This window comes from Heterocephalus glaber, unplaced genomic scaffold (assembly GCF_053883595.1).
Source record: "Heterocephalus glaber isolate CG9 unplaced genomic scaffold, H.glaber_assembly_v1.0 deba00001863, whole genome shotgun sequence".
Classification (NCBI taxonomy): Eukaryota; Metazoa; Chordata; class Mammalia; order Rodentia; family Bathyergidae; genus Heterocephalus; species Heterocephalus glaber.
This window is the reverse complement of record NW_028258503.1, coordinates 589,638-615,885: the sequence shown is the minus strand read 5'-3', so window position 1 is coordinate 615,885 and position 26,248 is coordinate 589,638. Positions and strand designations below refer to the sequence as shown.

Here is a 26,248-nt window from a genome sequence, read left to right as displayed (position 1 = left end):
GCACAGTAGTATTTGGTACATATATATTTATGATTGTCATTTTTTCCTCTTGGATCATTCCTTTCACAAGGATGCAGTGGCCTACTTTGTCTCTCTTAAATAGTGTTGGTTTGAAATCCACTTGATCTGCAAATAAGATAGCTACTCCTGCTTTTTTCGGGGTCCTGTCACATGGGATATTATTTTCCACACTAACTTTCAGCGTATGAGTTCTTTTTTAATTAAGTGTGTTTCTTGTAAGTAGCATATTGCTGGATCTTGATTCTTAACTAATTCTGCCAGTCTATTTTTTTTGATTAGTGAATTGAGACAATCCCCCAATATCAATCAAAAAATTGAAAATGTAATTAAAAAGTTACCAACAAAGAAAAGCCCAGGTCCCAATGGCTTCACTTCTGAATTCCACAGGACATTTAGAGAAGAACTGTTGCCACTAGAGTTGAAACTCTTCAGTGAAATTGAAAGGGGAGAAATATTCCCAAATTCCGTCCTGGAAGCAAGCATCACCTTGATCCCAAAAGCAGAGAAAGACCCAACTGAAAAAGCAAACTATAGGTCAATCTCACTAATGAACATAGATGCAAATATCCTCAATAAAATACTGGTGAACAAAATGCATAAGACCATCAAGAAGATCACACACCCTGACCAAGTGGGATTCATCCCACAGATGCAAGGATGGTTCAACATACACAAATCAATAAATGTAGTACACTATATTAATAGAGCCAAGGACAAAAACCGTATGATTATCTCAATAGATGCAGAAAATATATTCGACAAAATCCAACACCCATTCATGATAAAAGCCAAACAGAAAATTGGAATAGAAGGTCTCTATCTCAATCTGATAAAAGCCATCTATGAAAAACCAACAGCCATTATCATAATAAGTGGTCAAAAACTGAAATCTTTCACGCTAAAATCAGCAACAAGACAATGATGTCCACTATCACCACTCCTGTTCAATACACTTTTGGAAACATTAACCACAAACATTGGACAAGAAAAAGAGGTAAAAGGAATAGAGATGTGAAAAAAAGAAGTTAAATTGTCCTTATTTGCAGATGACATGATACTCTGTATAGAAGACCACAAGATCTCCAGCAAATGTCTTCTAGACTTCATAACCAAATTCAGTAGAGTAGCTGGATACAAGGTCAACACACCAAAATCAATAGCTTTCCTCTACACAAATGACAGACTCACTGAGAGAGAAATTAGGGAAACAATTCCTTTTACAATAGCATCCAAAAAATGAAATATCTAGGAATCAATGTAGTGAAGGAAGCAAAGACCTCTACACTGAAAACTACAGCACTCTGAAAAAAGAGATCAAAGAAAATATAAGAAAATGGAAAGACATCCCTTGCTCCAGGGTAGGAAGAACCAATACAGTGAAAATGGCCATAATTCCAAAACTGCTATATAGATTCAATGCAATGCCAATTGAAATTGCAACATCATACTTCACAGAACTAGAGAAAAATATCCAAAAATTCATTTGGAACCAGAAGAGACCTAGAATAGCAAAAGCAATTCTAGGCAACAGAGACATGGCCAGGGGTATCACAATCCCCAACTTGAAACTATACTAAAAAGCTACTGTGATAAAAACAGCATTTTACTGGCAAAGAAAAACAAACCTGAGGATCAGGGGAAGAGATTAGAAGTTGCAGAAACAACTCCAGACACACTCAACCACCTCATCTTTGACAAAGGAGCCAAGCATCCTCATTGGAGGAAAGATAGCCATTTTAAGAAATGGTGGTGGAAAAATTGGGTTTCGACTTGCCAAAGATTAAAACTAGACCTATATCTCTCACGATGCAATAAACTAAAATCAAAATGGATTTAGGATCTAAATATTAAAACAGAAACACTAAACTAGCTGGAAGTGAGGTTAGGTAGCACTCTTGAAGATATTGGCATAGGAAAAGATTTCATGAAGAAAACCTTAGTTGCACGTGAACCAACACAAAGAATCAACAAGTGGGATCTCTTCTTATTAGAAAGCTTCTGCACAGGAAGAGAAAGCACTAACAGCATGAAGAGACAATCCCAATGTGCAAAAAAAATTTTAGCAGACAAAGGTCCACCATCTAGACTCTGTAAAGAACTCAAAACAATCAGACCTCCCAAATTTAATGACCCAATCCAAAAATGGGTATCTGAAATGAACAGACATTTCTCAAAGAAGTAGAAATAGCAAGTAAACATATGAAAAAATGTTCAAACTCACTGGTCATTCGAGAGATGCAGATGAACACAACACTGAGATTCCACCTCACCCCAGAAACAATGGCTTCTATCGTGAAATCAACCAATAACAAATGCTGGTGGGGCTGTGGGAAAAAAGGAACCCTTCTCCACTGTTGGTGGGAGTGTAGAGTATTGCAACTATCAATGAAATCAGTATGGTGACACCTCAAAGATCTAGGATTAGAAGTCCCATTTGACCCAGCTATTCCCCTGCTGGGTATCTTCCCCAAAGAATTAGAAGTATCATACCACAGTGAATTATGTGCATCCATGTTTATAGCAGCACAGATTGTAATAGCTAAAACTTGGAAACAGTTCAGTTTCCCATCAGCTGGAGACTGGATAAAGAAAAGGTGGGGTTTTTTTATAAAATGGAGTACTACTCAGCCTTAAAGAATGAGAAATTTGGGACATTTATAGCTAAATGGATGCACATTGTGGCGATACTCTTAAGTGAAATAAATAGGACACACATGTGTAAATATTGAATAGTTTTTCTGGTGTGATAAACTGAAAGTGTAAATAAGCATCAAAAGGTGTAATCGATAATGTTAAATAGGAAGAAAAGGTCTAAAGTAAAAGGGGAATTTGGAGGGGTAAGGGAAGGGAAAGAAGGGAATGTAATTAATATGAGAAAATGAAATAATGGAAACAAAGTCTTTGTAAATGTGGAGGGTTGGAGAGGTTGAAGGGAAGTCAGGGAATGGGAAAAAATAAGAACCAAGATATATTATGTAAAGTTACAAATTTCCAATGATGAATGTCATTATATTGTATGCCTAAAATGTGCCAATAACATTAATTTTTAAAAATCCTATTACTAATATTAAAATGTAATATATAGACTTTCCCCCAAATATTTACAAATCTCATATTAGAAAGGATCTAGTGTCAGTTGAACTCTTACAGTTCAACAAAAAGTCAAACACTCAATTATAAAATAGGCAAATATGCATTATAAAAATTATAAAATATATTGAATAGATACAGTTCCAATTCAAATATAGAAATGGCCTTCAGTCCCATGGAAAGATTCTCCACACCACTAACCATTTGAGAAAACCATCATGAGATCTCACTTCACATCCATGATCATGGCTATTGTAAATTAAAGAAAATGAACCAAATAGAAACCAAAATTTTTGTTAAGGATGTGGAGAAATTGTGATCTTTCTACAGTGTTGTTGGGGATGACAAATGGTAGAACTGCTTTGGAAACTAGTTTGTTGCTTCATCAATAATTTCAGCATAGAGTTAGCATATGGTCAGTAATTCTGCTCCTAGGTATTTAGAAGAATTTAAAACATATACCCCCAAAAAAACCTTTTACACATTCATAGTGGCCCTATTCATAGTATCCAAAGGATAGAAACAATGTCTGTCAAAATGTCTGTGAAATGAGGAGTTCATATTTAAAATGTGATCTTAGAAAACAAGAAGAAGAATTCTGAATTTTAAAAGCTTTTGAAATTCCCTTTTATATCAGGCAATATCCAACAATAGAACTCTGGAGGAAATTATTTTCTCCACTAAAAATACCCTACAAAGAAGAATATTAGACCTGTTTCTGTTGTTGTTTCATATATCAGCCATTGCTTTTACATCTAAAGTGTTCTACATTGTTTTGTCATGTTTCCCAACATCAAGTGTTGTTTTATAGGGTTTTCTACCTTAAGTTTTTATTAGTTCATTATTTGGATTCAATTTCCATCTATTTTGTCACTCTCCATTTATATTCCTTTCCTTTTGTGTCTTTGTTTACTTTCCTGCCATACCCTGGCATATTCTCCTGTTTCATCCCTACTTTTCTGCATATAGTTATCATTCGTGCTTATACTTTCTAGCCTATCCTACATTATTACTTATCCTTTCTTTTCCTGGCTTAGTAGAACAATAGAGAAGCTTTAAAACACTTTTCAAATTATATGTGGATATATATTTACTTCTTTAGATGTGTATATTAATGGTAGTTATCTTTTTACAAAAAAAGTGTTAAGAATTGAACTTAGTACATTGAAAGTGTTTATGGGTGCTGTCACTCTGAGACATAGCCATAACTTAGGGCACACCACAGAGAGAAACCCATTTACTAAAAAGACTGCTGCACAATTGTTGTAGAGATTTGTTCCAACTGTTCTGTAAACCTCAACACAAAAACATAGAATCATGAGCCACGTGGGCTGACAGGTTCCTGGCCATCTGGAGCCCTGCTCTGTCTGGGTCACCAGACCCCCTGCTATCAGCGAGATGGCTCCTTGGTGAAAACAGAAGCCCACTTGAAAAGTGAAAAGAATATCTGCAATAAAGGCACACCAGACAACCATACTTGGTAAGTTGGAGGGATCATCACCTCCCATCGGAACCTGGACTATCTTCAGGGGAAGGGAAGCTGGAACCAGCAGTAGAGCCTTACAGAGTTCAACTGTGCAGGAGGACAGGGAGCTCAACTTAGGACTTGCAGCCAGAAATCTGCCTGAATTTCATGGGTCTGCAACTGCCTTGCTGAGACTCATTGACTTATATCTGCACACTGCTGCCCACATTGTGTATTGTGACAGCAAAGACATACCTTGAAGGAGGCCTTTCATTATTATGTTTTATTTGTTATTTTCAAAATTATTATTCTTTTTGCTCTTAATTTTAATTTTTTTTCTTTTCCTACTCTTTTCAAATTTTTATTTTTCTCTTTTTTTTCTTTTTTCTTTTCTTTCTCTCTCTCTCTCACTTGCTCCCTTGCTGTCCCACATTGTTCTTCATCTCCCTTTGTGTTCCTGTTCTGGCCCTAATTCATATTTTTTTCTTTATTTTTCTTTTCTTCTGTTTTTCCTTCTATCACCTGTGTCCTCTGGCCTCACTGATAACCGTTCCCTATCCTTCTACCTACATATCCCTCCTTCCCCATCTCCTTCTAACTTCCCATCCCAAAGGGTAAAGTTGCTATATTGGAGAGTTTATTCACTATAAACATATGCAGGCTTCGTCCTCGATTTTGATTTAATTCACACAGTTAAAGGTGATAGATTAAGAACTACCACAAATTGTCATTTTCTAAAATGTACTTGATGCCATGGTGTTGCTGATTGCATCACTTGGGCTAAGGTGTTATGATTGATCTAAACAGTTGTCCTTCCTGGTATAATGAAAATGAGATTGCCTCAGAGTCATTAGAGACTCAAAACCTAAAAACCTGCTATATATGGAAGGCAACTCTGAGAAGCAATTATTCCATAATGGTTCTAAATACAAGCAACAAAGATACTTACAATAATCAACTTCCAAGTATCAACCCAGGAATTATACCAAGGACAATACCAAAAACAAAAATGAGAAGACATTTAAGCAAGGCACAAACTCAGATTTCAACCCCACAAAAGGCAAATTCTGCAGGAAATGAGGTGGAAAAGTCTGATAATCAACCACCTAGACAACCTGAACTGATAGCACAGGAAGTAACAAAACAGATGAATGAGGCTCTAGAAAAATTCAAAGCAGAAATAATCTCCCAGATAACTACAGAGACGGTGAGCAGAGTGAAAGACATGATTAGAGACTCTAGACCACAGACAGATAAAAAAAAAAAATAGATGAGCTCAGAAACATGCTGGAAGCCATGAATGCCCAGCATAAAAAAGAAATGGAAACCATGATCACCCAACATAAGAAAGAAATGGAATCCATGAAACACACTGAAACAGATATCAAAGAGAATAAAAACTCCCAATGAAAGTATGCACATCAGATTAAGGGAATGTGAACATAGAATATCAGATATAGAAGACAGGATTGCAGTTAGTGACCATGAAAACAGATATTTCTTAAAAATAGTAAGAGACCATGAGAAATCAATCCAGCAGCTGCTAGATGATGCAAAGAAGAATAACATAAGAATAACATAACACAAAACAACAGGGGAATGTACAATTGACATAAAAAAAAACTGTTCACAGAAGTAATAGTAGAAAACTTCCCAGACAGAGGGAGAGAATTGTACATACAGATAAGTGAGGCATGTAGAACCCCAACTAGCCACGATTGAAAAAAATCTATACATAGACATATAATAGTCAAGATTGCAGAAATTCATGAGAAGAACAAAATCCTACAAGCAGTTAGAGAAAAGAAACAAATCGCCTACAATGGAAAGCCCTTCAGAATCAAAGCAGACTTTTCCACACAAACCCTCAAGTCAAGGAGAGCCTGGAGTGAAGTATTTCAAGCCCTAAAAGAAAAGAACTTCCAACCTAGACTGTTCTATCCTGCAAAATTATCTTTAAAATTCGATGGGCAAATTGGATACTTCCACATCAAAGTAATTTTGAGTAATTCATGAGAAATTTCATGAACACCAAACCAGCACTTCAAACAATTGTAAACAATATCCTAGAAAAATACAATGAAAGTCACAACTCCGTGAAGCTCAACTGAGGAAAGCCACCAGGAAAGGTAAGAAACTAAAGGTAAAAGGGGGAAAATAAAAAATAAAAGAGCCAAAAACAATAAAACATCTATCAATCATAACCATCAATATTAATGGCCTCAATTCACCAATCAAAAGAAATAGACTTGCAGAATGGATTAAGAAGCAAAATCCAACAATATGTTGTATACAAGAAACACACCTAACTCAAAAATAAATTCATAGACTGAAAGTAAAAGGATGGAAAACAGTTCTCCATGCCACAGGAACCTTGAAAAAAGCAGGGGTAGCAATCTTATTTGCAGACAAAGTAGATTTCAAACCAAAACTAATTAAGAGAGACAAAGATGGTCACTACATCCTTGTGAAGGGAACAATCCAAGAGGTAGAGATGACAATCATAAATATGCACCAAATACGAATGCCTCCAACTATACAAAACAAATATTAATGGACATGAAAAACCAAATAAACACTAATACAATTGTAGTGGGGGACCTCAATACCCCACTACCACAAATAGACAGATCATCTAGACAAAAAATTAACAATGAAATTCTAGAACTGAACCAAGCTATTGAACAAATGGACTTAATAGATGTTTACAGAGTATTCCACCCCACAAAATCAGAATACACATTCTTTTTGGCTGCACACAGGTCATTCTCCAATATAGACCACATGCTAGTTCATAGGACATGTCTAAGTAAATTTAAAAGAATTGAAGTTACCCCCTGTATATTATCAGACCATAGTGTAATAAAATTAGAGATCAAAAACATAAGAAACTGCAAAATCCCCACAAACATATAGACATTGTATAATACCCTCCTGAACAACCAGTGGGTCACAGAGGAAATTAAAGAAGAAATTAGACAGTTTCTACAAGTAAATGATAATGCCAGTACAACATACAGGAATCTATGGGACACAATGAAAGCACTTCTATGCAGGAAATTCATAGCAGTGAATGCCCATATTAGGACAACAGAGAGAACTCAGTTAAATAACCTAATGCAGAACCTCAAGCTCCTAGAAAAAGAAGTGTCCCGGCCCGCGGGTAAGTCAACGGAGACCCTAGAGGGGGAGCGAGGATGAGAGGGGACAGGGGACACGAGAGATGGAGACAAGACAGGTTTCTGATCAAGTCTCGTTTATTGCGGAAGCTGCTACAACATATATACCGTAGGGCTAGAGGGGAGGAGCAAGAGGAGGGTACTGGGGCTACTTCCTTGTTGCCGGGTAGATTTGCAGCAGGCCCGGATATGTCCGTAAAAGGCACTCAAGAGTTCTAGCGGGGGGGCAAGGCCCCCCACAAAGAAGAGCATAACAAAGCGAAAACTCATACAAGAGAGGAAATTATAAAGATCAGAGCAGAAATCAATGCAATTGAGACTAAGAGAATGTTACAAAAAATCAATGAATCAAAGAGTTGGTTATTTGAAAGAATAAATAAAATTGATAAACCTTTAGCCAACCATAACAAAAGAGGAAATAAAAGGCTCAAATCCATGCAATTAAGAATGAAAAAGGTGAAGTCACAGCAGATCCAGCAGAAATCCAGAGGATCATCAATATCTACTTCGAGAACCTGTACTCTAATAAAATGGAAAATACACATGAAATGGGCAGATTCCTAGATACATATGAATTGCCAAAGTTAACTGAAGAAGATAAAGAAGTTCTAAACATCCCAGTTATAATGAGTGAAATTGAAAATGTAAGACAAAATTTAGCAAGAAAGAAAAGCCCAGATCCTGATGGCGTCACTGCTGAATTCTGTAAGACATTTAAAGAAGAACTATCGCCATTACTCTTTAAACTCATCAAGGAAATTGAAAGGTAACCAATACTTCCAAATTCATTCCTGGAAGCAAGTGTTACTTTGATTCCAAAACCAGGGATAGACCCAATCCAAAAAGAGAACTACAGACCAATCTCCCTAATGAACATAGATGCAAAAATCCTCAACAAGATACTGGCAAACAGAATACAGAGTGTCATCAAGAAGATCATACACCCTGACCAAGATGGATTTATCCCAGGGATGTAAGGATGGTTCAACATTCATAAATCAATAAATGTAATACACTATATTAAGAGAGTCAAGGACAAAAACCATATGATCATCTCAATAGATGCAGAAAAGGCATTTGACAAAATCCAACACCCATTCATGATAAAAACGCTACAGAAAATTGGAATAGAAGGTCTTTACCTCAACTGCTTAAGGCTATCTATGAAAAATCAACAGCCAACATCATACTAAATGGTCAAAAACTGAAAACTCTCACGCTAAAATGAGGAAAAAGACAAGGATCCCCACTATCACCACTCCTGTTTAATATAGTTCTGGTGACATTAGCCACATCAATTAGAAAAGAGAAAGAAACAAAAGGAATAAAGATAGGAAAGGAAGAAGTTAAACTGTCATTATTTGCTGATGATATGATACTTTACATCGAAGACCCGAAAAACTCTACCAAAGTACTTCTGGACTTAATTGACAGATTCAGTAGAATAGCGGGATACAAGGTCAACACACAAAAATCAATAGCTTTCCTTTACATGAACAACAGACTCACTGAGAGAGAAATTAAGGAAACAATTCCTTTTACAATAGCATCCAAAAAAGTGAAATATCTAGGAATCAGTCCAATGAAGGAAGCAAAGACCTCTACACTGAAAACTACAGCATTCTGAAAAAAGAGATCAAAGAGGATATAAGAGAATGGAAATACATCCCTTGCTCCAGGGTAGGAAGAATCAATACAGTGAAAATGGCCATAATTCCAAAACTGCTATATAGATTCAATGCAATGCCAATTGAAATTGCAACAGCATACTTCACAGAATTAGAGAAAAATATCCAAAAATTCATTTGGAAGCAAATGCAATTCTAGGCAACAGAGACATGTCCAGGGGTATTACAATCCCCAACTTGAAACTATACTACAAAGCTACTGTGATAAAATCAGCATGGTACTGGCAAAGGAACAGACCTGAGGATCAGTGAAATAGATTAGAAGATGCAGAAACAACTCCAGACATACTCAGCCACCTCATCTTTGACAAAGGAGCCAACCACCATCATTGGAGGAAAGATAGCCTATTTAATAAATGGTGTTGGAAAAACTGGATTTCAACCTGCTAAAGATTAAAACTAGACCCATACCTATTACCATGCACCAAACTAAGATTGAAGTGGATTAAAGATCTAAATATTAAAACAGAAACACTAAACTTGCTGGAAGATAATTTAGGTAGAACTGTTGAAGTCATTGGCATAGGAAAAGGCTTTATGAACAAATCCTCAGTAGCACAGGAGCTAGCACAAAGAATCAACAACAGGGATCTCATCTTTTTAAAATGCAGTTTTTTTGTTTGTTTGTTTGGTACTGGGGATCGAACTCAGGACCTTGCGCTTGTGAGGCAGGCGTCGGAACCACTGAGCTAAATCCCCGGCCCAGATCTCATCTTTTTAAAAAGATTCTGCGGGGCCCCGCCCACGCCATAGTGAGGTCCCAGGGGCTTCTTTCAGCTCCACCCGGATCTGACACTCTCCAAACCTGACCAGCCAGGTGAGACAAGCAGCTCGAAAACTTTCACACTAAAATCAGGAATAAGACAAGGATGCCCACTATTACCACTCCTGTTCAATATTGTTCTGGAAAGGTTAGCCATAGCAATTAGAAAAGGGAAAAAAATAAAAGGAGTAAAGATAGGAAAGGAAGAAGTGAAACTGTCATTATTTGCTAATGATATGATACTTTACCTAGAAGATCAGAAAAACTCAGTCAAAAGCCTTCTAGACCTAATTGATAGATTCAGTAGAGTAGCTGGATACAAGGTCAACACTCAAAACAATAGCCTTCTTATATGCAAATAGCAGACCCATTGAGAGAGAAATTCAGGAAATAATTCCTTTTACAATAACATCTTAAAAAATGAAATATCTAGGAATCAACCTAACAAAGGAAGCAAAAGACCTCTACACTGAAAACTACAGCTCTCTGAAAAAGGAGATTGAAGAAGATATAAGAAAATGGAAAGATATCCCTTGTTCCTGGGTAGGAAAAACCAATATAGTGAAGTGGCCATACTTTCAAAACTACTATATAGATGTAATGCAATGCTGATTGAAATTCCAACAATATACTTCACAGAACTAGAGAAAATAATCCAAAAATTCATTTGGAAGCAGAAGAAACCTAGAATAGCAAAAACAATTCTAGGCAACAGAGACATGGCCAGGGGTATCACAACCCCCAACTTGAAACTATACTACAAAGCTACTCTGATAAAAACAGCATGGTACTGGCAAAGAAACAGACCAGAAGATCAGTGGAATAGATTAGAAGATGCAGAAACAACTCCAGACATACTCAGCCACCTCATCTTTGACAAAGGAGCCAACCACCATCATTGGAGGAAAGATAGCCTATTTAATAAATGGTGTTGGAAAAACTGGATTTCAACCTGCCAAAGATTAAAACTAGATGCATACCTATCACCGTGCACTAAACTAAGATTGAAGTGGATTAAAGATCTAAATATTAAGCCAGAAACACTAAACTTCCTGGAAGATAAGTTAGGTAGAACTCTTGATGACATTGGCATAGGAAAAGACTTTATGAACAAATCTTCAGTAGCACGGGTGCTAGCACAAAGAATCAACAACTGGGATCTCATCATATTAAAAAGCTTCTGCACTTCAAGAGAAAGTACCAACAGAGCTAAGAGACAACCTACAATGTGGGAAGAAGTTTTTAGCAGCTGTACCTCAGACAAAGGTCTACTATCGAGAATATATAAAGAACTAAAAAAATCAGACCCCCCAAATTCAAAGACCCAATTCAAAAATGGGCATCCAAAATGAACACACATTTCTCAGACAAAGAAGTAAAAACAGCAATTAAATATATGAAAAAATATTCAACATCACTGGTCATTCTAGAGATGCAGATGAAAACAACACTGAGATTCCACCTCACCCCAGAAAGAATGGCTGCTATCAAGAAATTAACCAATAACAAATGCTGGCGGGGGTGTGGAGAGAAAGGAACCCTTCTCCATTGTTGGTGGGAGTGCAGACTGGTGCAACCACTGTGGAAATCAGTATTGAGATACCTCAACGAACTACGACTAGAGGTCCCATTTGGCCCAGATATTCCCCTACTGGGAATCTTCCCCAAAGAATTAAAAGAATCATACCACAGCGATATATGTGCACCTATGTTTATAGCAGCACAATTTGTAATAGCTAAAGCTTGGAAACAGCCCAAGTGCCCATCAACTGGAAACTGGAAAAAGTAAATGTGGACTTTTTATAAAATGGAGTACTAGTCAGCCATAAAGAATGAGAAACTTGAGACATTTATAGCCAAATGGATGCATACTGAGGCCATACTCTTAAGTGAAATAAATAGAACACACGTGTAAATACCAAATAGTTTCTCTAGTGTGAGAAATTGAAAGTGTAAATAAGGATGAAAATGATTTAAATGAATAATTGATAATTTGAAATAGGAAAAGGTCCAAGGGTTCGCGGATGGCAGGAGGGGAAGGGGAAAGGGAAGAAGGGAAAGGAAAAATTATGAGAAAGAAAAAACAAAATGGACTCAAAGTCTGTGTAAATAGGGAAGGGTGGAGGGGGTGAAGGGTGCACAGGTAATGGGAGAAAAACTAAGAACTAAGATACATCATATGCTGGTACAAACACCCAATGATAAATGTAAATGTATTTTATACCTAAAATGTACCAGTAAATATATATATATAAATAAAATAATAAAAAATAAAAATAAAAAGCTTGTGCACTGCAAGAGAAACTACCAACAAAGCTAAGAGACAACCTACCATGTGGGACAAAATTTTTAGCAGCTGTACCTCAGACAAAGGACTACTATCTAGAATATATAAAGAAGTGAAGAAAATCAGACTCCGTAAATTCAAAGACGCAATTCAAAAATGGGCATCTGAAATGAACAGATATTTCTCAAACAAATAATTGGAAATAGAAAATAAACACATGAAAAAATGTTCAACATAACTGGTCATTTGAGAGATGCAGATGAAAACAGCACTGAGATTCCACCTCACCCCACAAAGATTGGCTGCTATCAAGAAATCAACCAATAACAAATGCTGGCAGGGGTGTGGGGAGAAAGGAACCCTTCTCCATTGTTGGTGAGAGTGTAGACTGGTGCAACCACTGTGAAAATCAGTATGGAGATACCTCAAAGAACTAGGATTAGAGGTACCATTTGACCCAGCTCTTCCCCTGCTGGGTATCTTCCCCAAAGAATTAAAAGAATCATACCACAGCGATATATGTGCACCCATGTTTACAGCAGCACTGTTTGTAATAACTGAAGCTTGGAAACAGCCCAAGTGCCCATCAACTGGAAACTGGATAAAGAAAATGTAGGGTTATTTTCTAAAATGGAGTACTACTCAGTCATAAAGAATGAGAAGCTAGAGACATTTATGGCTAAATGGATGCATATTGAGGCCATACTCTTAAGTGAAATAAATAGGACACACGTGTAAATACTGAATAGTTTCTCTAGTGTGAGAAACTGAAAGTGTAAATAAGGATTAAAATGATTGAAATGAATAATTGATAATTTGAAATAGGAAGATAAGGTCCAAAGGGGGAGGGGAAGTGGAAGGGGAAGGGAAAAGAAAAGAAGTGAAAGGAAAAATTATGAGAAAAGAAAAAAATGGAAACAAATTCTATGTAAATAGGGAAGAGTGGAGGGGGTGAAAAGTGCACAGGTAATGGGGAAAAAATAAGAACCAAGATATATCATGTACAGGTACAAGCACCCAATGATAAATATAAATGTATTGTATGCCTAAAATGTACCAATAAAAGAATTTAAGCAAAAAAAACCCCAACGTGGAATCATGAGAAAACAAAGCAAGAAAATCCCTCTAAATATTCATGTCCCCCAAACCTAACCTCACAGATACTGAAGTGGATGAAATTGCAGACAAATAATTTTTTAAATGAAAATTAAAATGATCATTGAGATCAAAGTACATACAAATAAGCAGCTGAATGAATTAAGGAAAAGAAATGCAGGCTATGAAAGACCAGTTCAGTAAAGTGATAGAGGTTTTGAAAAAGAACCAAACAGAAATTCTTTAAATGAAAACCTCAAATCCAGTAAAAAAATCAATTGGAAGTTTTGTCAGTAAGTTAGATGAATCAGAAGAAAGAATATCAATATTTGAGGACAAGGTAGATGTACTAGAACATTCAGATGGTAACAATCCAATAACAAAAATCAATAAACAGGATATTCAAGAGCTTTAAAATATGAAAATTAAGACTTTTTGATCTTGAGGAGGTGAGAAGATACAAACTAATGGTCTATAAAGGTGAGTCACTGCAACATTCAACTTCTTTTCATGATTAAAAACCCTGATGAAAATAGACATAGAAGGATATTTCCTGAAAATAATAAAAGCTATAGAAGACAAATTCACAACCAATATCATACTGAACAGGGAAAAACTGAAAGCATTTCCTCTAAAATCAGGAATAGGACAAGGGTATCCACTCTCACCACTTCTGTTCAATGTACTATTTTGAACTTTAGCCCTAGTAATTAAGGAAGTAAGTGGAAGAAATAAGTGATACACATAGGAAAGGAAGACATCAATTTTCTCTATTTGCAGATGATATGATTCTTTATATAGAAGACCCAAAGAACTCCACCAGAAGACTCTTAGATCTGATAAACAAATTAAGCAAAGCGGCAGGATACAAAACCAACACACAAAATTAGTGGGTTTTCTAATAATGAGCCCACCAAGACAGAAATCAGGAAAACAATTCTATTCACGCTAGCTTAAAAAAAATACTTGGTAATACCACTAACCAAAGAGGTGAAAAGAACTCTATAATAAAAATTACAGAACACTGAAAAAATAAATTTTTCAAAAAAAGGGGCTGGGAATTTAGTTCAGTGGTTCCTGCGCCTGCCTCACAAGCTCAAGGTCCAGAGTTCGATCCCCGGTACCAATAAATAAATAATTAATTAATTAAAAAAGGAAACACCTCCCCTTGTTTATGAGTCAGCACAATTAATATTGTTAAAATGACCATATTACTAAAAATAATCTACAGGTTTTTCATGATACTTATTACATTACGAAGAACGTTTTCAAGATACTAGAAAAAATAATCCTAAAATTGATATGGAAATACAAAAGACTCAGAATAGCCAAGCAGTGTGGACCAAAAAGGAGCAAAGTTGGAGGCATCACATTACCTAATTTCAAGTTATACCATAAAGCCAAGTAACAAAAACAACACAGTATTGGCACAACAACAGATACGTAGATCAGTGGAATGGAACAGCAGAGACAAAAATCCAAATGCCTACAACCATCTGATTTTGTACAAAGTGGCCAAAAACATACATTGCAAAAAAGACATCCTCTTTAATAAATGTGCTAGAAAATCTTGCAGAAGATTGAAACTAGATCCATATCTCTCACTGTGTACTAAAATAAAATTGAAATGAATCAAAGACATAGGTATAAGACCAGAAACTTTGAAATTTCTAGAAGATAACATAGGGGAAACACTTAAAGCCATGGGCACAGGCAAAGACTTCCTGAATAGGATCCCAACAGCACAGGAAATAAAATAGCATGAATCAACAAATGGGACTACATAAAACTAGAAAATATCTGCACAGCAAAGAAAACAATCAACATAGTGAAAAGACAACATACACAATGGGAAACTTTTTTTGCTTGCTGCTCTTCTGATAGAGAACAAATATCTAGAATAAATAAAGAATGGAAAAATGATTCCAAAAAATGGGCAAATCAATTGAGTAGACATTTCTCAAGAAGTATATGGCCAACAAGTACATGGAAAAAATGTTCAATATTTTAACCACTAGGAAAATAAAAATCAAAACTGTGTAAGATTATATTTAACCCCAGTCAAAATGGCTATCACCAAGAATGTGAAAGAGGGCCAGGGATGTAGCTCAGTGGTACCCTGCCTGCCTGGCAAGCACAAAGTCCTGAGTTTGATCCCTGGTATGGGGGTGGGGGGGTAGGGGGTTTCAAAAACAATGCCTACTGGCCAAGATACAGGGGTAAAGAAACTTTTTTACACTGGTTATTGGAACATAAGTTAGTACAGCCACTATGAGAATCAGTATGAAGGTCCTCCTAAAATAAAAATAAAATACCATTTGACCCATGTATATCCTTCTTATTATATTCCCAAAAGAATTAAATCATCAAACTGTACTGCTACATGTACACTCATGTTTATTCCAGCAGAACTGAAAATACCTAAACTTTGTGTGATGGTAGAGGCAGACTGCTAACTTTATTGGTTTGGGAGCCACCTAGAAGATTAAAAACATCATACTTCTGGATGTGTCTAGATGGGTCCTAGAGACATGACCTAAAGTCTATATTTAGTCCCTCCTCTTTCTTCTCTATTTCTATGCTTGGCTTCCCAGCTGCTGTGAATTAAGCAGCTTTGCTCCATAAAGTCCTTCCACCACAACGTTTCTTCCTTGGAACCAGCCAACCATGGAGAAAATCTTCTGAAACTGTGAACCCAGTAAAACATCTCCTTCTTTAAGTTGTGGGTATCAGGTAATGGGAAATCTGACTAATGTAGAACAATTGGTGCTGGAAGTGGAGTTGTTGTGCTGAGTATACCTGACTATATAGTTTAGAAGCCTTTGGAATTGTTTTGCAGGGCAATTTTGGACAAGTTTAGAAATGTGGGCTAGAGAGGCCCTAGAATAAGAAGAACCTGATGGGTGATATTAGTCAGAGCTCAGAGTACCAGAATGCTAATATGAATGCAGACAATAAAGGCCAGGCTTAGGAGGTTTCACTTGGGAATAAGGACTTCATTGACATTGATTAGAGGCCATATTTGTAACACTCCCACAAAAATATTATCTATATTTAGTCCATGTCCTGAGACATTGCAGGAGACTGAGATTAAAGGCTATGGACTAATTGATCTTGCAGAGGAAATTTCAAGGAAGCCAAAGATTCCATCTGTGGCATGGGTGTTGCTGGATGCTTTTAGCCAGACTTATAATAAGAATAAAGGGCAAAAAGCAGAGCAGAAAAACTTAAATATTGGACCAAAAAGAACTATCTGTAAAGTTGGAGCCATCAGAAGTGTAACTATTAAAGAAATTAGCTCCATTAAAAAGAAACAAAGCACTTTGTACAGTGACATGAATGCTTTGAAGGTTATTTGGAATTGGCAAGACCCCACCAATTGCAGGTTCAAGAGTGCAAAGCTATGAACTTTTAATTTGAGAAGACAGCACCTATGTCCCTGCTCAGGAAAGATCACTTAAGGAATTGGATCCCCAGGATTCATTTTACTGTGCTCAGCCACACAGGAACTGAGAAGTCTTTGCAGAAATGGCCCATGGTACCCTAACTACTGCCCACACTGGCATCTGACTTTGCTGATGCTGGTTTTACTGGCATGAAGAGTGTGAGAGTTATGGAATCATGGAGGGAGGCTTCCAGCCAGATTTCATAGGAAGGCCTTGCAGGCCAAGCAAAAAGCCCCTAAGAGGACAGGGCATAAAGCTGTGACAACAAAGCCAAAGGTGTAGTGGAGATGCCAGGAAGTCAATGACGACAGAAATGTTGAAGGTTGGCTGAGAAAAGCTGCTGGACCTGATTGAAGCCACACCAAGACAGAGGCCATGTGTGCTCTCCAGCAAGGACATAGGGATAGGGCTGCTCAAGCTCTTTGGAACTCATATCTTACCACCAGATTTTCAGGATTCCAGATATGGAACTACAGTATAGATGTTTGTCTGGATGGGTTTCAGTCTTGCTTTGGTCTGATTCTTTTCTATCCCATTTCTCCCTTTCAGTATGAGATTATTTACCCTGTTTCATTCTGCTTTAGGAATACGCAACTTGTTTTTTATTCTTATATGGGTTCACAGCTAACACTTTGCCTTGAGTCTTAGGGGAAACTTTGAATGTGGAGGTTTTAGTAATGCTGGGACTGTTGAGACTCTGGGGAAGAGATTATTGTGTTCCAGTTGTATGCAGAGGTGACTATTAATCATGACACATCAACTTGATTGGATTAAGAGATGCCTGCAGGATTAGTAAAGCACACTTGTGGGTATGTCTGGGTGGGTCATGGAGGCATGACTTTGTATATTATATGTGATCACTGGTCTCATTCTCTCTGGTGGTATTCCCCTGATCTGCTTCCTGTCTGCCATGAACTAAGTTCCTGTGCTCCACCATGACCTTCCATCATGATATTTCTGCCTTGGAGCCAAATTACCATGGACTGAACACCCTGGAAAGATTGGCAAACTTAAGCTTCTCCTCCTTTAAGTTGTGGATGCAGAGTATTGTGACCCAGTGATAGGAAAACTAATACAGTGGGGCAGTTGTATAATGTTAGGTGGAATTTATGATCTTGTATTTAAGGAGAAGTGCTTGGGTGTCAAGTTGACAAGGGGTGGTATGTAATATTAAGGTGGATTGTCAACTTGATTGGCTTGTGAGCCACCTCTGGGATTAGTAAAGCACACTTCTGGGTGTGTCTGGTGGGTCATGGAAGCATGATCTTGGAGTCCATATTTGGTCCCTCACCCATTCCTATCTGGCACTATTCTCTGTTCTTCTTCCTGGCCACTGTGTGCTAAGCAGCTTTGCTCCACCATGCCCTTCCACGGTGTTTCTGCCATGGAGGCAGCCAACCAGGGACTGAATTCTCTAAAACCATGAGCAAAAATAAGACCTTCCTCCATTAAGTTATAAGTCTGGTATTTTCTCCCAAAAATGAGAAAGATGAATAATATGTTGCTGAAACAGCATAGATGCTTATCAACAAATGACTAAAGAAAATATGGTATATATGCACGGTGTAAATATTATTCAGTCATAAAGAAGAACAAAATCATATAATTTTCTGGAAAATGGATGGAACTGGAGTCCATCTTGTTAAGTGAAATAAGCAGATTCAGAAAGTTAAATATCACATGTTTTGTTTTGTAGGAATAATCTAAAAAACTAAAAATAAAGGAGATGAGAGGCTGCTGAAGGCAGATGTTTACAGATTATAAAGGGGACTAGGTGAAAAGGGAGGAAAGGAAAAGAAGAGTAATGAGGATGAAAATAATCCAAATATATTATATGTACATATGAATAAACCAAAACCAATCGCACTCTTCTATTTTACTAATATGCAACAAAATGTCTATCCATACACTTGAATGTTAGTCATCTACGACAATGAATTAAGTACTGATTCCAGCTATAATATGGACCTAAGAACCTGGACAGAAAAGGCCACATATTATATGATTCTATTGCTGTGAAATGTCTAGAATGAGAATCCACAGAGACAGAAAATAGACTAGGGGTTGCCTTCTTCCAGGTGTGTTAATGAGAATGGACAGCAAACAGGCAAGAGAGATTGCACTGAGATGATGGAAATGCCTAAATAGGGATGGCAGTAATGGCTGCACCACTTAATAAATTTACTAAAAATCCCTGTGGTGCACACCTAAAATAGGCCAGTTTTATGCTGTGTAAATGCTATCTCATTAAAAAATTTCCAAAACAACCAAAGAGAGAAAAAAGTTCATCCCCTTGATAATTTTTACAGGTCACACAGAGCTCATTAGTCTGTTGTCTGATGTTATGGCAGTGGCAGTGACGAGGGCTGAGGGTCAGGCAATTATTTGGCAGTTTAAAGTAAAAATGAAAAAATATTGCTGGCTTGAAATTTGGAGTAGTGGAGGTTAGAACTGGATGATATTCTAAAATACTCGGGATGTGGAAGTGACAGGATTTTATACTAATTAGATACAGACAGTGGAGGAGAGTGACGATGCCTCCTACTGAGCATGCTTAGGGTTGAATTCCTAAATGTATTGTGTTCCGCGGTGCTTTCGATTGCAATGAGAGGATCAGCATCCTGCCACAGACTAGGCATTCATTGATCATCTTTGGAGTGAATAAACAAAGTATGAGGAACAGAACAGAGACAGATGGATAGGTTGTAAAACATGGCCAAACAAAGCAGCCACCAGGTCTTGCCAAACAGCCAGTCCTAAACTCACCCTGATGTCTGTTCAACAGATGTCCAGCACGATTTCCCTCGGACTACTTGAGAAATCATCAGGCCCTTCCCTCACCCAGAAGAACACCCATGTATATATCAGGAACTCCTTGCCTAGAACTTGCAGGTGTGGCCCAGGGTGGGTTTTACCAAGTCTCTTATACTGAAAATCTACACAGGACAAAGGTAGGTTCACGTAAGCCCATATGAGCACGGGGGATATTTGGTGTTATAGAAAGAGGACGATGACGTTGCCCAACTGATGGATCTATGTTCAGTTTGGCTCCAGGCAGGAACAGACTCTTGCCACCAAAGAGGTTTATTAGTCCTGCCCCCACCCCACCTCATGTCTGGCAGGCAGAATACACAGCTGCCAGGAATGTCTTAGACATTCAGTGATCAGTTTGGATATTTCACTTCAGTTCTCTGCATTGACAAGTAGAGATAACAAACTACTTGTGGTTCCTGATACAGGGAGCAAAACAAGGAAATAATATGACCCAGCCCACACTTCCAAGAAATAAAAAACTAGGAGGAGTACACTAAAGAAGCCCCCAGACTCTACCACTGAAGTGAACAATCCCAAGTTATACTAGAGAAGTGAAATTTGCAATGCAGAACAGAAATCTGACTGTGTGAGCAGTAATGTTAGGGGTGGAGTTATTTGATGCAGTATAATTTTTTTAACCCTTTTTGGACTGTATCATTAGATAAACATCATTTTCAATAAAAATTCAGGGCCGGGGATTTAGCTCAGTGGTTCCACTGCCTGCCTCGCAAGGACAAGTTCCCAAGTTCGATCCCCAGTACAATAATAATAATAATAATTATTCAAATCATTTCTGTCTTTTCCTCGAAAAGCTGCTATGTTACAGGAACAGTAATAAGAGTCCCTTTTCTGGGCATGGAGCCCAGGACTCAAAGGGAGGTTCTAGAGATCATCTGGTCATATTGATACATAGATGCCAGCACTGCGTGTGTGTGTGTGTGTGTCTACTCTGCTGACTCATGGCATTGAAGCCACTCTGGAAACACCCCCACCCTTCTAACCAGCCAGTTCACACACACACCCCTTGGGCTCCTCCTTGATTCAAATGTTAGGTCAAGAGGAAGAAAGAAAACAAATTCAAGAGCTGCTCTTAAGCGTCTAGAATTTCTGTGTCCTACCTCTCATCACGAGAGACTGGGCCCAGATCTGACTCAGCCCACTACAAGCTAAACTGTTCTCTTAAAGCACCAACATTCCTTGAACCTTTGGATACAACTGGAAGAAGAGTCCATGGTATTTCAGCCTCTGCAGGAGGCAGGGGTCTGAAAACCGGCAGTAAAAACAAAAAGATGGCGAGCCCCAGCACTCAAGCAGACCCTGAAATTGAGCTTTTTGTGAAGGTAAGTTTTCTAGCTCTAATAACAGCCTACAGAATATATTACTTCTTTACACTGTACTTCAGCTTCTAAAAAATCCTCAATGTTTGGGCTACAGATAAGAAAGAATTCTATAATTATTTTCTTAGTCTGAGTCTTAGAAGAATGCCTGGGTGTTTGACTACTCCCAGATAACTATGGGGAAACAGATCTCATATGAAAAAAGGCAAAATGATATAGGGGAAATAGCACTAGACTGGTTGACAGTCACAACGACTAAATTTTATTTTCAGTGGCTTCCTATGAAAACTTGGAAAAATCACCTACCTTCCTCCCTCCAGAGCATTGTTTCTCCAGCTATACGATGAAGGAGCCTGACAAAATCATCCTAAAAGGGCTTTCCAGATATCACAATCTGTATGAGATAGATTTTGGAAGACCTAAATGGGTGGAGGAGATGGTAAACAATGGCTTGAGAACTTTATTCCCTCACAGTCCAGGCAGAAATTTCTAAAATTCTCCCACAAAGAACAAACATTGCAAAGGAGTCACATGTATATTGTGGAAGAAAGGAGCAGGAGTTTGTGTGCAGTTATGCAAGGAAGAGGCATTTTAGAATGCTGTGCTTCCTCTTTTTGGTACATTCTGAAGGTTTGTTTTTTTCTAATATGTCTTAACTTTTCAGAAAAGTACTTCGGAAAACCCCTAAAGCAGGAAAAAGAAACATGTTTCCAAATTAACTCATCAAGAAAAAATTTTGTGTAGGTTACTCCAAGTGAAAAATAATTTCCTAAATCCTTTCTTACACTGTTTAGTTTCTCCATGTTTTTTTCTGGACCATTAAAAATATTCAAGATAGTATAACAATAATAGTAAAAAGAAATTCTTATATTGTACCTGGTCCATTTCTAAACACTTCTAAATAATTTTACTTGTGTTACTTCATTTGGCCTCACATCAACTTAGGAGATACGCTACTATGAATTATAGTCATACTAGTATCATCATCAGTAGTAGTGATGGTAACAGTTACTACTACACACAAATTTTAAATTATTACAATATTATAATATTGTCCTCATCACTTCTAGATAAATATAGTAAGACAATAAAGTTTAGGCAATTTTTTCCTAAAACCTTATAGCCTCCTAATGGCTTTTCAAAGACATAAAATATATTAAGATTATCAAATGTTAAGTTAAATGTCTATCGGCTAAAGTAATAGTGTTACAGCCATTTTAGATTATTTAACAGTTGGTCACATGGCAACACCAAGGACATCATCAACCTGTCTTTTTAAAATTATAACAGAGAACCTTGAATTCCTCCATAACTAAGTAATCCAAATAAGTGTTTGCTGGGCTATGGGATGTAAGAACTCCTTCCTCTATCTCTGGGTTATAGTAAAACATGTGACTGCTCAGACAGTATAAAAATTAGCCTTAATTTTCTAACTAAACTTTTACATTTACCAGTTTCAAACAAGAGATAGTGTTTCCAAAAGGTAGGGTACCCAATTCCTTTTGTCTAAATTTTGTTCACTCAATTAATTCTCAAGTCAGTTGTTGGTGATATTGATATGTGTGTTTATCTTCCTAGATTTCCTATATTTGGAAAGTAATATGGATGAGAGGGATTATCAAATTACACTTTGAATGAGCAAATGTTGATTTAAAAAATAATGTTCAGTTTAAACTACTCTATCATTTATTGAGTGTTTATTACAGGGCAGGCAATATAGTAAGTAGTTTATTACTAACCCCATTTTATGGATACAGAATTTAAAGAAAAGAGAAGCTAAGCAACTTTGCCCAACATCATATAACTAGTGAATGAAAGAGTTAGAATTTCAATCCTTTAAAATAGCTACATCTGATTTCTTTCAACTGTTTTCAATTGGGCAAGATTTAGTAAAACTTTCCAGAATTTCATCAGATAGGATGATTTAGGTGTAAACTTATTTAATTATTTAATAACATTAAAACAAATTACAGATTTTCTGAAAGAGCTATGAGTAACATCTGGCCCAGTTGTTTTGTTTTGCTTTGCTTTATGGTATGTTCCACAGATCTCTAGAAATTTCATGGAAAATACTGGGAGGGGATATAAGAGTGGATAACAGTAAAAAAAATGCTAATGGGTAAGTTTCAAAAGCATTGTTCTTTACCAATGGTAAAGATTAAATCAATCTATGATTTCCACCCTAGCTCTTGCTATTGTTTAAAAACTCTAACATTACTTCCCTATACCACTGATTGGATTCCTACTTTCCTGTCACAAGTACAGATCTATTCTATATCACACCATTGTAGTCAGTGAACACATTGCCTTTTAACTCTGAATGATTTGACAAGATTTATATCCAAGAATTAAGAACAAAGGAGTTTATAATGTACATTTTATTTTATCTAAATGTTGGGCTCATCTTATTTGTTTGATATTCATTGTTAAATTGAATGTTTGCATTCTCTATTAATCACTATAAAATTAAGTTTTGATAGATTTATACATACAATTATGGAGTCAAATATTTGAGCCCAAATTCTAAATGTAATTATTGTGTCAAAATCTTTTATAATAACTGTAAGAAAGGAGGAAGAGGTTATACTTTACTCTGAATGTTCAGACCATTTTCAAGCTTTTTAAAGACTATCATAAAGACTGATTAATTTTAAAATCCAAGGGAACTGTTAGATAGAAGAAAGAAGTATTTAAGAGTGTGGATTTTGGAGGAGATAGTCCTGAATTTGCTAAATGAGGAGAATCTATGTGTTACTAGCTCTTGACTAGCTGAGTGTACACATATATTCTCCTCATTTAGCCCACCTCAAAGGATTACCCCATGGTGAGAGTTAAATGAAACAAGTACGGAAATAACAGTAGTTGGTAACATAGTAAGCACTCAGTAAATGTTGCTTATTGTTGCTAATATATTTTTTCAAGTTTATAAACTTAGATCACAGACATAAGGAGAAAAAATGTTTTTGCAAATGACCACACCTTGTCTTTGTCAGCTAATGATACTTGAGGTAAGTAATTTGTCAATTAAACTAGGGGATTTATATCCTAAAAATTTACGTGATGCTACTTTAAATAACCATAAAATAAATAGAAAAACTTGAATTTTCCTGTGAAACTTTACTCCATCTCCCCCACACATCAGCATTTTGACTCTCCCTTTGCCAAAGGTGATCCACCCTTCCTGCCACATCTATTATCAACTTCATTCTTCTTCCTGGTCCCCACCCTTAATCATGTTTTCCTCACTAAACCCAGTTCTGATTAAATGCTTAGTCTGACTTCTGTTACAAAGGAAATGCAGCTGCCAAGGTTGGTAGCCTCTTCCCATACCTATTCATTCCCTGACATCAGGAAACAGCAACAATAAATATTTCCTCAGTCATACTCATTGCCAAGGAAAGGAAAATTTTCCAGAAAATTATGCACAAAAGTTATGTCCAGGGCTTCTGGGACCTTAATATTGTTACAAATAACAGATGAAAACGTCTTTAAAATGAAGCACCATTTGTTTCCTTCTAGAGTCTACATACATAGAGCCACTACATACTAGTGGCTAAGTGACTGAGCCAAAACAGAAAAAATTGGGTCTAAGAGATGAGAGATGCTAATAGCTCAGACTTGGGTAGTTAACACCTAACAGTGCCTCACAGACACCAAGCATCAAATAAACATTGAATGAATGAATGAATGACCATGGCAAAGGAAAGAACTAAACTTATTTGGAAGATACCTAGTAGGTAAAATTGACAGAAGTTAGTGTTGGATTCAATTTGGGTGGTAAATTAGAAGGATGCTTCCCAATTGTCTATCTTGGGCAATTTAGTAGGTAGTAGCTCAGAGTGCCATAACAAAATGGCACAGAATGGGTGACTGTAACAACAAAAATTTATTTCTTACAGTTCTAGAGGCCAGAAGTCCAAGATCAGGCTGCCAGTATGGTTGTATTCTGTTGAGGGTTCTCTCTTCCTGACTTGTAGACCTCCACCTTCTCTGTGTGTCTTAACATGATAGAGAAAGAGAACAAGCTCTCTGGCATCTCTTCTCATAAGGTCACTAATCCAATCACAAGGTCCCCACCCTTAGGACTCCATTTAACACCCCATCTCCAAATACCATCACACTGAGGGTAAGGCTTCAACATATGGATCTGGGGAGGGGACACAATTCAGTCCATAGCAAATTCACAAACTTAGGGGCCCTAAAGAAAGAGTAAGTTTGTATATAAAGTAAAGAAAATGGACTGAAATTTAGTTTGAAATTAATTGAAACTTAATCCTAAAAACTTAGGTCTCGCATGAGGACACTACTTCAGCTATATCCCTCTCAACAAATGGCTGACTTTTCTTCTCCACCCCTCTTACTGTTGAGCCTGGAGTTGGGGTAGGTGTCCACTAGCTATTCTCACTCCCCATTGATGTTTCCAGAACTAGTCTACCTCCCTTGTCAAGACAAATAGCTAAGCTGAGTCACCCATTACCTCTCCTTATTGTTGTAGTCTTCCAAACCCCAAGTCATTCTCTCTTATTTATTGAGGATCATTGTCAATCTTTCCAGTACTAGTCATCCTAATTCTTGATGATTTTAATACCTATAAAGGTGACCCAACACCTTGATAGCTCAGATTCTTTGCTTCCTCTCTTCCAAGGATCTTATTCTACATCATCTCTCAATTAGCCCCTCCCACTGTCCTACTGTTACATTGGTAATTGCATTGTCTACAACCCCTGCTTAATATCATTTATTCAGGATTTTGGGGGTTTTGCTTTTGAGCTTTTATATTTTAATACACTTTATCAGTATAATTTACATAAAGAAAAATGTACCCATTTTAAGCATATAGCTCAATGGCTTTTGACAAACTTATATGTATATATAACCACTACTCCAATCAAAATATAGAATATTTCCATCAGCTCAGAAAGGTCCCTGTGTCTCTGACACATTTTTTAACAGATCCTTTGAAAAGCAGCTTTCAGCTTTGATGAATTCATGGATTTTTATCTTTTCTCCCTCACTCTCTTATCAGTTACACTGACTTCCTCTCAGTCCCTTATATATACCAT

General features: G+C 37.0%; 1 protein-coding gene across 3 annotated transcripts in view; it reads left to right on the top strand.

Moving 5' to 3' along the window:
• Clic2 (CLIC family member 2) overlaps positions 1-26,248 on the top strand; it is a 92,739-nt gene that overhangs the window by 31,867 nt on the left and 34,624 nt on the right. For all 3 annotated transcript variants that reach the window (XR_015448431.1, XM_087204136.1, XM_087204137.1), the window contains one exon: positions 19,820-21,188. Coding sequence is in view for 2 of the 3 variants with exons in the window: in XM_087204136.1 (XP_087060262.1) it covers positions 21,138-21,188 (51 nt within the window). In the remaining variant the exon portion in view is untranslated. The remainder of the gene's footprint in view (positions 1-19,819; positions 21,189-26,248) is intronic.